This window comes from Pelophylax lessonae (assembly GCF_965119305.1).
Source record: "Pelophylax lessonae genome assembly, chromosome: 3".
Classification (NCBI taxonomy): domain Eukaryota; kingdom Metazoa; phylum Chordata; class Amphibia; order Anura; family Ranidae; genus Pelophylax; species Pelophylax lessonae.
In genome coordinates this window covers 499,097,626-499,110,700 of record NC_138770.1, presented here as the reverse complement: position 1 = coordinate 499,110,700, position 13,075 = coordinate 499,097,626, and the positions used below count along the sequence as shown (strand labels likewise).

Here is a 13,075-nt window from a genome sequence, read left to right as displayed (position 1 = left end):
TGGCAGGCGGACTATCTGAGTCGCCAGACCCTGGATCAGGGGGAATGGTCTCTCCATCCGGCTGTCTTCCAGATGTTGTGCGCGAAGTGGGGTCTTCCAGATGTGGACCTGTTTGCGTCTCGTCTGAACAACAAGGTGAAAAGGTTCGTGGCAAGGACGCGCGACCCTCGGGCAGACGCGTCGGACGCGTTGGTGGCCCAGTGGCATCAGTACCGACTGATGTATGCGTTTCCACCGATTCAATTGCTGTCCAGGTTCCTTCGCAGGTTGCACTCGGAACGCAGCACGGTGATTCTTGTGGCACCGGACTGGCCTCGCCGGTCCTGGTACGCGGACCTCGTGAATCTGGCGGTCGACGCCCCCTTGGCGTCTGCCTCTTCGAGACGATCTCCTGTCTCAAGGGCCGATATTCCATCCTGCTTTACAGTCGCTGGCTTTGACGGCCTGGCTGTTGAGACCGAGGTCCTGAAGGATAGGGGTCTCTCCCCTGAGGTCATTCACACTTTGATCAACGCGAGGAAGCCTTCCTTGGGGAAGGTCTATTACCGTACTTGGAAGGCCTATTTTGCCTGGTGTGAGTCCAGGGGGTTTTCACCTCGCACGTACTCGGTTTCTCGAGTGTTGTCCTTCCTTCAAACGGGTGTCGACCAGCGTTTGGCGCTGGCTACGGTCAAGGGTCAGGTGTCTGCGCTGGCAGTTCTTTTTCCTGTGGCTTCTAACCCCTTGGTTGGCACTTTTGTTCAAGGGGTGCGACATCTGGTCCCTCCTAGGAGGGAACCTCTGCCTCCTTGGGATTTGAATCTCGTTCTATCCGTGTTACAACGTGCTCCTTTTGAACAGATCCTTGAGATCTCGTTGTCTATGTTGTCCAAAAAGGTCGCCTTTTTGGTGGCGATCACTTCGGCTCGTAGAGTGTCGGAGCTGGCGGCTCTGTCCTGCAAGTCTCCGTATCTGGTTATTCACTTGGATAAGGTGGTCTTGCGACCTAACCCTTCTTTTCTTCCGAAGCGAGTTTCGGAATTTCATCTCAATGAGGATATTGTTTTGCCTTCGTTTTGCGCGAAGCCTAAGCATCCGAAGGAGGTGAGGTTGCACTCCTTGGATGTTGTTCGGGCGATAAGGGTTTACCTTAAATCGACAGTCTTTTTGCAAGACGGACTCTTTGTTTGTTCTTCCGGAAGGTCCTCGGAAGGGCATGGCGGCGTCGGCTTCTACCATCGCAAAATGGATCAGACAGACCATTGAACAGGCATATGCTTTGCAGGGAAAAGTTCCCCCTATGCCTGTGAAGGCGCACTCTACTAGATCTCGGAGTACGTCTTGGGCCTGTCGTCATGGGGCTTCTGTGGCCCAGGTGTGTAAGGCGGCGACCTGGTCGACCGTGCACACTTTCACAAAATTCTATAAAGTGGATGTTCAGGCATCGGCAGATGCTTCCTTTGGCCGCAAGGTTCTTAGTGCGGCAGTTCCTTAGGGTCCCTTGTTTTGGACCCCTGGCTGTTTTGGGATACGTGTTTTATCCCTGGGTTATTTGCTTTTCCTGGGTTGTTGCTCCTGTTGAGCAAGTTTTTTTTCATGTTGCCCAGCTGGTTTCCTTCCTTTGGTAAGGTTCCTTTCTTTGATGTGGAGACTGCGTTGCCTTACGGCGCGGCTGCGTTTCCCACCCCTCATGTTTGCACTGCTTTGGGACGTCCCCATTGTGTCGAATATGAAGATGGCGGTGACTGTCGGAGGACGTAAGAGAAAACTGAATTTTTGTAAAATCTTACCTGTAAAATTCCTTTCTCTGAGTCCTCCGACAGTCGCCGCCCCCGCCCCTCTTTTGGGGTTTGGTTGTATACTCTACTGCTATTCCACTGAACCTGAGATATGGATGCAGGAAGTAGGAGGGTATTGACTGAGGGGACCACCCCCTGGGGGTGGGATATGTTAAAAGCTTTAATGTTAAGATATTCTGTTGCCTAGCTACTCCTTCGGAGCAAAGTCTAATACCCCCATTGTGTCGAATATGAAGATGGCGGCGACTGTCGGAGGACTCAGAGAAAGGAATTTTACAGGTAAGATTTTACAAAAATTCCGTTTTATATTATATGTGTTGGTATGGGTAGTGACTGTCATAATTGTTTTGTCTAAAGCCTAGTACACACCATTTGTTTTTTTTCAACCCAGCTGGTTGAATCCGATGTTAGTACAGTGATCTCTCCTGCTGAGCTGTTGTATCCTGACAGGGGTACACCCCCCCCCCCCCCCCCCCCCGTCCGACAGAAGACAGCCGGATTCTGTCAGACAGGCCACCATTAGGCCGAATGTTGGCTGGCTTTTATCAAACCGGTCTGTGTGTACTAGGCTTTAGAGATTTAAACTGCCCTGCATGGTCTACAATGCTGATAGGTGTGTTTCAGCATGGCCATGATTTGAGTTATAGCCTAATGACCTGTACACACGATCCGAAAATTGGACGAAAAATACCGCTTTCGAATCGATCGTGTAATAATCGGATCATTAGTACAGAGCTTTGAAGAGCCGATCACGACAGTACATCCCATATTATCCAATCGGACAAGCATGAAAATGTTTCTTGTACAATACCAGATCCTACTATTTTCATTCAATCAGTACAGTTGTTGGCCGAAAATAGAATACAAATACACTACAACACATATCACTTCCGAATTTTTATACTGTTGTACAAGAGTTTTTGTAACTTAAGTATCTTCTTCATTTTCGTTATGCGACTAGCATGCAAAAAAAAAAAAAAACAGATCTGTTGTTCGGTTTTCATATCATGTGTACGGGCCATTAGCATTCTTACCATCTGAAGTGTATTCTATGGTCTATAGAGGCTACAAATGAGCATTTTCACAGGAGGCAGCCTTAGAAGATTTACAGAAGGACTACTTATGTAAAAAGCCAGATTGTCATAGATGCCTAGTTATAGCAGAGGTGTACATTTTCTTTTTCTCAACTGATGCTGTTTGAAGCTTGTGCACTTTAAAGGTGGTATACACTATAAGAAAATTGGGTGATCGATCGTCCAGTTTTCCTCACTGTTTCAAGGAAAGTTGAAGCCGTGGATTGAAGTAATGAATGAAAAAACTTGTACAACAAAGGCTTTTTTTTTGTTTTTTTTTTGTTTCTGATCGTATTTTTTTTTTTCCTGTATGGAAACAGTATACATTAAATGAAAATTGTTCATTCTGTTTACGTATGAGAAAAATCCTGGAGTTTGTCCTTTTTGGAAATTTTCATTTATAGTGTATACTCTTTTCTATACTTTTCACTGGACTAAGATTTGAATTCTACAGTTAAGCATGATCCGTTTGGGGGAGAGCTTAGAGGGTTAATCATCACTTTAACTGTCTTCTGGTTCTCTAAGTCTGGTGATCTACATACTTCCAGATTTCAGAAATCTCTTGTTGGTGAGGTGCCTGTAGTTGTCTGAATTGCACTGTGACCTTGCTGGGAAATGTGTGAGAATTTGAGAATTGTTGCCACAGCAGTATTCTTCCTTCTTAGGCTCCATGTACACAGGACGTTAGAAAAAACGTGCTGCAAAGCTAGTTCCGACGCCGGGAAAAAGCAGCTGTTAAACGTGCTTTCAGTAGCTTTTTCCATTTGCGTTATTGCACGTTTGGCCACGTTGCTTTTAGCAGCGTTTTTTCTGCCTCCATTCAAAATCAATGGTTCCCTATGGGAGCCTATTGATTTGAATGGAAGTCGCACCGCAAGTCAGATTAGGATGATCCGACTTGCGGCGCGACTTGCGCTGTGAGAATCTTGAGGGGGAACTCCACGCCAAAAATGGGAAAAAAACTGCGTGGGGGTCCCTCCCAGGTTCCAAACCAGGCCCTTCGGGTCTGGTATGGAATTTGAGGGTAGCCCCATGCCGGAAAAATGGCGTGGGGCCCCCCCCAAAATCCATACCAGACCCTTATCCGAGCATGCAGCCCGGTAGGGCAGGAAGGGGGAGGGGACGAGCGAGCGGCCCCACCCCCCCTGCACCATACCAGGCCACATGCCCTCAACATGGGGGGGGGGTGTTGGTGCTTTGGGGCAGGGGGAGCTCTGCACCCCCCACCCCAAAGCACCTTGCCCCCATGTTGATGAGGACAAGGGCCTCATCCCTACAACCCTGGCCGGTGGTTGTGGGGGTCTGCGGGCAGGGGGCTCATCGGAATCTGGAAGCCCCCTTTAATAAGGGGGCCCCCCAGATCCCGGGCCCCCTCCCTATGTGAATGGGTATGGGGTACACTGTACCCCTACCCATTCAGCCCATAAAAGGCAGTGTATGTAAATAACGACAGGAGACGTTTTGGAAAGTTTATTAAAAATCTTCATCCGGTCTTCTCCCTCTCCTGGTCTTCTGATCCTTTGCTGTCCGCTCTTCTGCTCTTTTGCTGTCCACTCTTCTGCTCTTTTGCCCTCGGCTCTTCTCTTCTTCTTCCTCCGGTCCTCCTCCGACGATGTCTCCGATGATTATGCCGGTCTCTGCAGCTTGTTATATAGCCATTGTGGGCGTGACCCCTGATGACGTCATTGGGAGCCCCCCCCCCCTCATGTCACAGTTGATGTCATTCGGTTGCATTGGTTCTTGTGACTCTTAGCGCTCATACACACTGCAGCTCAAAGAAGCTGCTCCTACAGGCTTTTCAGCTCCTATTTTTTATTTGTTTAACTCCCCTATGTTAGCCAATGTGCCCATATGGCCTTTTCAGGAGTTTACAGGCATATGCTCTTAAAAGCAGAAAAAAAAAAAAAAACCCCACCAAACTCCCGTTTTTGAGAGGAGCTTTCGAGCAAAAAAGATGCTGAAGTGCCCAAAAACTAGCAAAAAAGCACGAAAGAGCATGAAAAAGGGGAGGGTTTGTGGGAAAAAAATTGCTTATGCTCAAATGAGCTCAATATAAACTTGCAAAAGAGCCCAAAAAGTACGAGCTTCAAGCTGAAATAAAAGCTCAAATGCCTGTAAAAGCAGCTTTTTTTCTGAGCTGCAGTGCTTGAGCCCTGGCAGAGAATCTAGTAAAAATACATCATGCTGAGATTCTTACATTACTGATTTGCCAGTAAAGCTGGGACTATGATGTTCTTGCTTCCCTGTATATGTTTTTTTATACAGTGGAATTCAGAACAGTTGAGTAAAACAATAACATACTACTCTACACACAGTGTAGAACACGTTTACAATGTGCTTTCATTTTATTAGTGTCACTGTGCTGCAAAAACAAACACTTTTCTTATTATATCTCTGTTGCCAGAGCAGCTAGTGGACTCTTAAATGTGTTTGTTGCCGTGCACTGCATCTAAGTGATTTGCTTAGCTTACAAAAGTAATGTTTCACTTGTTTTTTCATGTTTATTATGGCTTATGTAGGTGGGCATCGTTTTCTGCATTTTAACATGTGTTTGAAGTGCGGTTTGCATGCAGGTTTGCAAATCTTCATTTACTTTAATGGTGTGTTGTGGATTGCCTTTTTGAAGCCACACATGACCTGAATTGGTTTGTGTTTCTTTGGTTGCAGTAGGTCTCCATAAAGTCTGTTCATGTTGCCGCCAAAGCAAGTAAGATGCAGTTTCATCCTATGTTGTGTTCAAACACGCATACTCTACTTTGAATAGCACAACATTTGAAAGACCATCTACACAAGCCCTTACTTTTCGGTTTATTGAATAAATACATTTTCTCAAATACTTTAAACATACGATACAGACTTTCCTAGAATATCCGCAATAACCACCATTTTTGTTTCTTTTTTTTATTTTTCTTCATACAATCTTCACACAGGCTTAGTGTTTTCTTCCAAATATTTAAATTCTTATGGGGTTTAGGCAAACATCAGTATTCTTAAGGATATTTTATTATATTAACTGGATCATGATAGAATATTGTAGGAATCGTAGGTAAATTGTATATCATTATTCATGTATGGTACACTTTATTATAATTGCAATGAACAGAGTGTGTCTGTTTTTTATGTTTTCAAAATGTATTATTAAAAATATATGTAAAACAATGGGGGCAATCCACTAAGTTAATAACTGCTAATAAAATGTGGTTAAATTGCGTTTGTGGTAAATCCGTTTTGAAAGTGCAATTCACTAAGAATTTTGCGTTTTAAATAATGAATGCGGTATTTGTTGGATTGAGCGGTCTTTACTGCTTTTTTTTCATGCGGTAATTTATCACATTCAGCGGTTTGCTAAGGAGAGAATAGCTGAATGTAATAAAAAAAAAAACATGCAAGCAATTAAGAACCATAAAATTACCTGCGTAGACTGGTGGTAGGCGAGTACACCCCAATCACGCCTGCTAAAAATAGTAGGACTTGCAAGCAATTAAAAATTCTGAAAAACAAAATCGGCGTAGGGCCCCCCCCCCACAAAGTTTCATGGGATCCCCTAAAATCTATACCAGACCCTTATCCAAGCATGCAGCCTGGCAGGTCAGGAAAGGGTGGGGTAAGCGTAAGCACCCCCCCTCCCCGAACCATACCAGGCCACATGCCCTCAACATGTGGGGTGTGCTTTGGGGCAGGGGGGCCCCAAAGCACCTTGTCCCCATGTTGATGGGGGCAAGGGTCTCTTCCCCATAACACTGGGTCTGCGGACAGAGGGCTTATTGAAATCTGGAACCCCCTATTTAACAACCCTTTTGCCCCTCCCTACCCATTCACCTAAAAAGTGTAAAGGTGCTCTGCCCCATAGCTGTATATAAAGAAATGTCACAGATTACGATAAGCCCCCCCCCCCCCCCCCCCCCAGACCCGTACAGCCTAGGGTTGTGGGGAAAAGGAATCCGTAAAGGACGCGACAGCTGGCTTCCCAGCCCGCACCTTAGCAACTAGCTATTGGGGGGGGGGGGGGGGAGGGGGTGGGCAGGCAGACTGTTACTGATAAATACCAATGCCAGCAAAACCCTGGTGATAAATATCGCATGTTTTTTTTTTTTTTACTTTCTGTTCTGTTTTGTGAAGTGGATTTAAGATTTAGGCTTCTTTCACACGGCCGCTCCGGATTTCTTCTCCGCTGCGGGACTTTTTTTTTTTTTATCACGGAGCGGATGACATTTGTGTCATCCGCTCCGTAGGTCAGCATATCATCCCATCCGTTTGCGGATGATATGTGGACATAATATAAGTCTATGGGCATTGCAAACTAGTCACGTGTTATTGCATGCAGTAAACCTTTGTGAATTGACCCCAATATTTCACTAGTTTAAGGTATATCTGAAGAAACCATTCAATTTATCAATGTTTATATTTTAGATGAAAATTGGGATGATGACCAGTTACATGGATTTGAACCTTGCAATGAAAATTTTGTGACGGGATGTAATATTATCAATGGAAAATGTGAATGTGACACCATCCGGACCTGTAACAGCCCCTTTGAATTCCCAAACCGGGACTCCTGTCTGACAGCACTGAGAAGAATTGAAGGTAAGACTCTTTTCATTTACTGTTTTGAAGAGGAAGTTTTGATCAGTAATGCCAAGCTGGTGTAACGTGATCAGTAGTTTTGTTTCGTGCTTGTGGTAGTGAGGTTTAACAATTTGTTAATATGTCCTTTTGTTTATCAAGGATTTCTGCCTATTAGTTTGTAAAATGTAACCAGTCATGGACACTCGGAGTGCTGCGCACACATGAAAATAAATGTATTGAAGTGCAGAGTGTTTGTCTGGTATGCTCTGTCAGTGATTTCCAAGAGTTGCTGTGTTGGTATGGATCTTCTGATAAAACGTGATCATTTTTAAAACTTCCTGATCATTTTTTTTCTTTGTTTTTGTAACCATAGTAATTGAAACATTTTTTTATTTGGTTTCTTTGTTTTTGTTTCTATTCATGTTATGCTTATTTTTAATTATGCAATATGGCCCCTTTCACATGGGGCGGGGATCTGTTTGGACAGACTCTGCTTGCTCAGCAGGGATCACTCTGTTAATCCCCGCTGAGCAGGTGGATGACAGGTCCGTCTCTGCCTACTGTGACCTGTCAGAGTCCTGCTCTTCTCTATGGGGAGATCCAATGAAAATGGCCAGCCTGTCTGTTTTTTAATCTGATCCGACCCACTAGACTGATGGCGAACATATCGCCATCCGTCTGTTTTCAGCTGATCTTGTCGGATCGGATGCTCACTGACATCCGCCTCCCCATAGAAGTCAATGGGTGGCCGAACAGGCTGACCCAATCAGTCCTATCATGTGAAAGGGGTCCAAAAGAGCACAACATTTTATAAAATGTCTTTTTTTTTTCTCCTCAGTTTTAAACATTTAATATGTTTTCTATTGTAAATACAAATATGGGTTTATGAGATTTGCAAATCATCACATTCTGTTTTTATGTAGATTTTACACAGCATCCCAATTTTTTTGGACTTGGGGTTGTACTTCTGTCCAGTTTAGTATATTAAAAAAAAAAAAAAAAGAGGTGGATGCATTCCTAACTGCACAAAATATAACTGGACATTAACAATTATAGATAACAATAATAGGAAGAACATATTGCTAGTACATGTAGCTACTGAATTATTTTTTTTATAACTGACTGAATGTCCTCTTTTAAGGTCTGGTTAAATAATGTCACCTCTGACTAGTTAGAGAATCAGATTATGTTGTGTGTGGCCAGAATTATGATGCGTATTTGACCTTCTATATAGCCTTGTTTTTCTACTGGAGATGCTGTAGAGAGTCTTATTTATTGGATACCAACATGTTGTTCAAAAACATTACTGGTTACTTGAAATTGATACACCTTACTCTAAAAGCCCAATCCCATTCAAAATGTGTTTTTTCATTTTTCAGGTAGACTATAAAACCTTATTCTTAGGTTTCTATAAGTTAGGCACTCCCAAAGCACAGTAACTATGGAGTGGATATAAGCACTACAGAATACAGTGCATTCTGTGTGTAGGCTTAGATGCTACTTAGCCCCTTTAAGCCATGTGCAGTATTTAGTGCAAGCTGGTGTGTTATACGTGCTGCATGTAGAAGAAAATAACAGGTTTGCCCTACTTAAAATATCACGATAACAAAATCATTAAAAAAATGACAAATCATATTGCAATAACCTCTGCAAACAAGTAAAATATTAATAAGTGATGTGTAGTCCAAAAATTGATAAATGACGGAGTATCAAGTCCATATAGACATATCCCAAAGTAGTGCAAAATAGCAATAAGGTGCAAAAATTTGGAAAGTACATGTGCTCTCCTCCACCGATGATGGATGGCCGCTCACCTCACGGTCTGACCCCTGTTTCCCCAGTGGGTCAGAACCAGCCATTCCCCTCTGGGGATTTAAGGTACTCCTGGTGTTTGTTGGCAATTGGGAATCCGAATATTCATCGTCCATCCTCTCAATGCGTCTATGAAGCCATCCCTATGAGACCTTTACCTGTGTATCTAGCCCCCACCATTTGATGTTCGTTCTATGTAAGTGTTTGATTTTATATTCTTTTACCAATACATTTTAAAATGGAGAGCTCTAAATATGGCGATCTTTTCCATACATTTATGGTTGCTTTGTCGGGAGAGATTGAGGGTTTATAGACGCATTGAGAGCATGGACGATGATTATTAGGATTCCTAATCACCAACAAACACCAGGAGTACCTTATATCAGCAGAAGGGATCGGCTTGTTCTAACTCGCTGGTGAAACGGGTCAGATGGAAGGCCTCCAGCGGCCATCCATCACCGCTGGAGGAGAGCACATGTACTTTCCAAATTTTTGCCCCTTATTGCTCTTTTGCACTACTTTGGGATATGTCTATATAGACTTGATACTCGGTCACTTATGAATTTTTGGACTACACATCACTTATTCATATTTTACTTGTTTGCACAGTTTATTGCAATATGATTTGTCATTTTTTTATGATTTTTTTATTTTGATATTTTAAGTAGAGCAAAACTGTTTTCTTATACATGGTACTTTGATGCAGTGAAAGCGTTTTTCAGTGATCGCAGCCACTTGGAAGATTGATTCAGGATATTGCACTGGGTTAGCGCTGATTTATATCTTGTATATTTGTATATGTGCTGCATGTTATCTCCAACTAAAGGGGTTCCTCTTTCTCAAGCCCCAAAGTTGGGTATGAGGTGTGAGTAGAAATGTGTTTTTTTTCTTTTCATGTTTTTAAACCCTTTATATCCTGTCCTGTGCCCCGGTGTTAGGCCTTTAGGCTGGCTTCACCTTGGTGCTTCTGTTTCGCACTGCTGTGCAAACCACATGCGATGTCTGTGCGATGCAAATTCAGCCATACAGATTATATGGCTGAATTCGCATCGCAGCTTGTGCAGGACCCTTTTTTTTTGGCCCACACCAGAATTGGATCGCATAGGTGTTTACACCTATGTGATCCGATGCCTGTCCGAACTGACAGTTCAAACTGCGATATGCGAACCTGTCTGGGGGTGTCATTAACTTTGTAATGACACTCCCAGCAGTTTGCATGTGGCAGTGTGACCTGCCTGTGAGTCGAGGGCAATGCGGGAAACGCAGTGGATTCACAGGGTTCCCCCATCGCACCAATGTGAACCGAGCCTTCAGAAGAGATTAGGGCATACCCCACTGAGTGCATCACATGGGGCTGCTTTGACTTTGTGATTGTCTGTCTTTGAAAAAAAAAATGAAAGTATTAGGCTGCATTCACATGTCAGCGTATTGATCGCGGGCAGAATCGCCGTGATTCCGCCCGCGATCCGGAAATCATTGCAAATTGTGGGACACCTGTGCGTTGCCTGTGATTTGCAATAGCACCCCAAACGCTGTGCGATGTTGCCGCGATTTCCGCCTGCCGAATCAAGGTAACGTTGCGCAAAAAAAATTGCGGGACTCATTACGCTCCAAAGAAGCTCTTGTATGTCCCGCAATTTTTTTGCGCGATGTTACGGCGATTTGGCAGGCGGAAATCGCGGTAACATCGCACAGCGTTTGGGGTGCTATTGCAAATCACGGGCAACGCATAGGCATCCCGCGATTTGCAATGATCTCCGGATCGCGGGCGGAATCACGGCGATTCTGCCCGCGATCAATACGCTGACATGTGAATGCAGCCTTAGCTGTGTTAAAGCTTCAATGCCAGTAAATGTATTTTCGTTTGTATGGAAAAAAAAAAATAAAAACATGTTTATCTACATTTATTATCTTGGGCATTCTAGTGCTGAAAATAAAACTACATCATTTGTCAGTAGCTCCTAGAGCAAATAGATTTGTTTACAAACAGGCATCTGGTAGGTACAGAGTTTAGATTTGTGATGGATAGAAGCTGCAGAGAACATAGTAGTTTGATAACAGAGTGGTTTCATGTGTCGATCACAGCTCATTTTCAAGCTACTTACACCTCCCTGTGTTTGACTAACTCCTTTTCTGTATACCATTATGTACCATCATAAAGTCTTCAACAATAGTTTTCTTTAGTTAACTATAGATATTATTTTGTGTCTCTCATGTTGTGATTTAACTTTACCTTGCATTTGCTTTCTGACGTTGGTGATTTTACAGATTAATCATTTATTACAACCAAACTTTTGCTACTGCTGCTTACGGGTGCATAGACATCTGTTTCTTTACATAATACGTAACCTCCTGTTTACGTTGCCCATAAATTGTCAGAATACAATAGCTTAGCAGTAGAGATCTCTGCATCACACATTGTTTGTGTTTTTATGGGGGGGATCTTTCAGTTTTTTTTATATTCCACCTACTTGTTGAACAAAAAGAAAGTGAAAATGTATACGGTTAGATTCACAACTTACAGTTCAGACAAGACAATCCAATTGATTAATGTCTGTCCAGGTAGTACAGTCTTTTATTGAAGAGGAGCTAAACTCTGGAAGCTGTGCCCAAAATATGGCAGACAGTGGCAAAGGACTAGTTACCATTATTGCCAGCGGTCTGCCTGCAGCTGATCTTTTCCTTGTTCTGCACTACCTCTCAGGTCTTGAGGCAGCCAATTTGGTTGGGCTAGTCCTTACCATTCATTGTATTGCACTGCCTCTCTGGAGGCAGACCTCTTGGTAGAGGCAGAGTTTTGCTTCTTTGTGTCAGAGCATCCAATCAAGAACAGTGAGCACTACAGTAGTGACATTAGTCTTAACAGATTTGTTAACAGTCAATGGCAGCAGTGTCTTAGATCTCAGACTGCAGATGAGTGTGTAGATAGCACAATTTCCTTCCAGTAAGTGCATTGCTATTTTTCAGGAGGAATTTCAGACAAAATCTATGTATTTCAGGGTGCTACTAAGGCTCAAGTAACAATTCTAAATGTTACATGGCATATATTCACTTTTTGCATTCAGTCCTACTTTAAATGCATGCATGGTAATATTTCTATTGACTTGCTAGTGCCGTTCTAGGATTTTTTGTCCTCATTCCAGGGTCTTAAAATTGGTAGTGAAGCACTGAAGCTAGCACTCTACAGATGTAATCGTCCTGATTTCTGTCCAACCCTTGGACTTCAAACCCTTGGTTTCAAATCGAATGGAAAATGCTAAATAATTTTGGCTCTATCTCATTAATTTTGATAGGGGGGAACTCATGTTCTCGGCAAAGTTGCCCATGATGTCAGAACCTGGTGTGGGCTTGTTAAATTTGATTATATTTCTTACCTAGGTGTCGTTTTACCCTGGCAAATACAAGAATTATTTAGGGTAAACTTAAGGGCCGTACACATTTGATGAAAATCGGACGAAATATCCTCCGATTTTTCTCTGTCTTCTCAGCATTCATTACCGTTTTTAGTCGACAGTGCATAAATGTTCACGAAATTTCTTGTCTGATTTTTTTTTTTTCTTTTTTTTTGGCACATTTGTTCCTAGACTTGCGGGTTGTCAGCAACTTCAGATCATGCGCGGTCTTTCGTATCCGATTTTTCACAGACGTACTGCATACACCTTAAAAGAAAATCTGTCGTCTGAAAAATTTTGGGGTTTGTCCCTCCGTTTTTTTTTAGTTGAAAATGTCGGCATCGGCTGCTGAAAGTTGTGTACACACACACTAGGCGAAAATCGGACGATTTCACATCGGGCAGGAATTTTCAGCAGATTCTCTACTAGTGTGTACCCCACTTTAGCAAGTCGA

The 13,075-nt window shown here is 43.2% G+C and overlaps 1 protein-coding gene across 2 annotated transcripts in view; it reads left to right on the top strand.

Moving 5' to 3' along the window:
* CRIM1 (cysteine rich transmembrane BMP regulator 1) overlaps nucleotides 1-13,075 on the top strand; it is a 1,384,383-nt gene that overhangs the window by 146,717 nt on the left and 1,224,591 nt on the right. For both annotated transcript variants that reach the window (XM_082249820.1, XM_082249819.1), the window contains exon 2: nucleotides 7,262-7,435. In XM_082249820.1, the coding sequence (XP_082105946.1) occupies nucleotides 7,262-7,435 (174 nt within the window). The remainder of the gene's footprint in view (nucleotides 1-7,261; nucleotides 7,436-13,075) is intronic.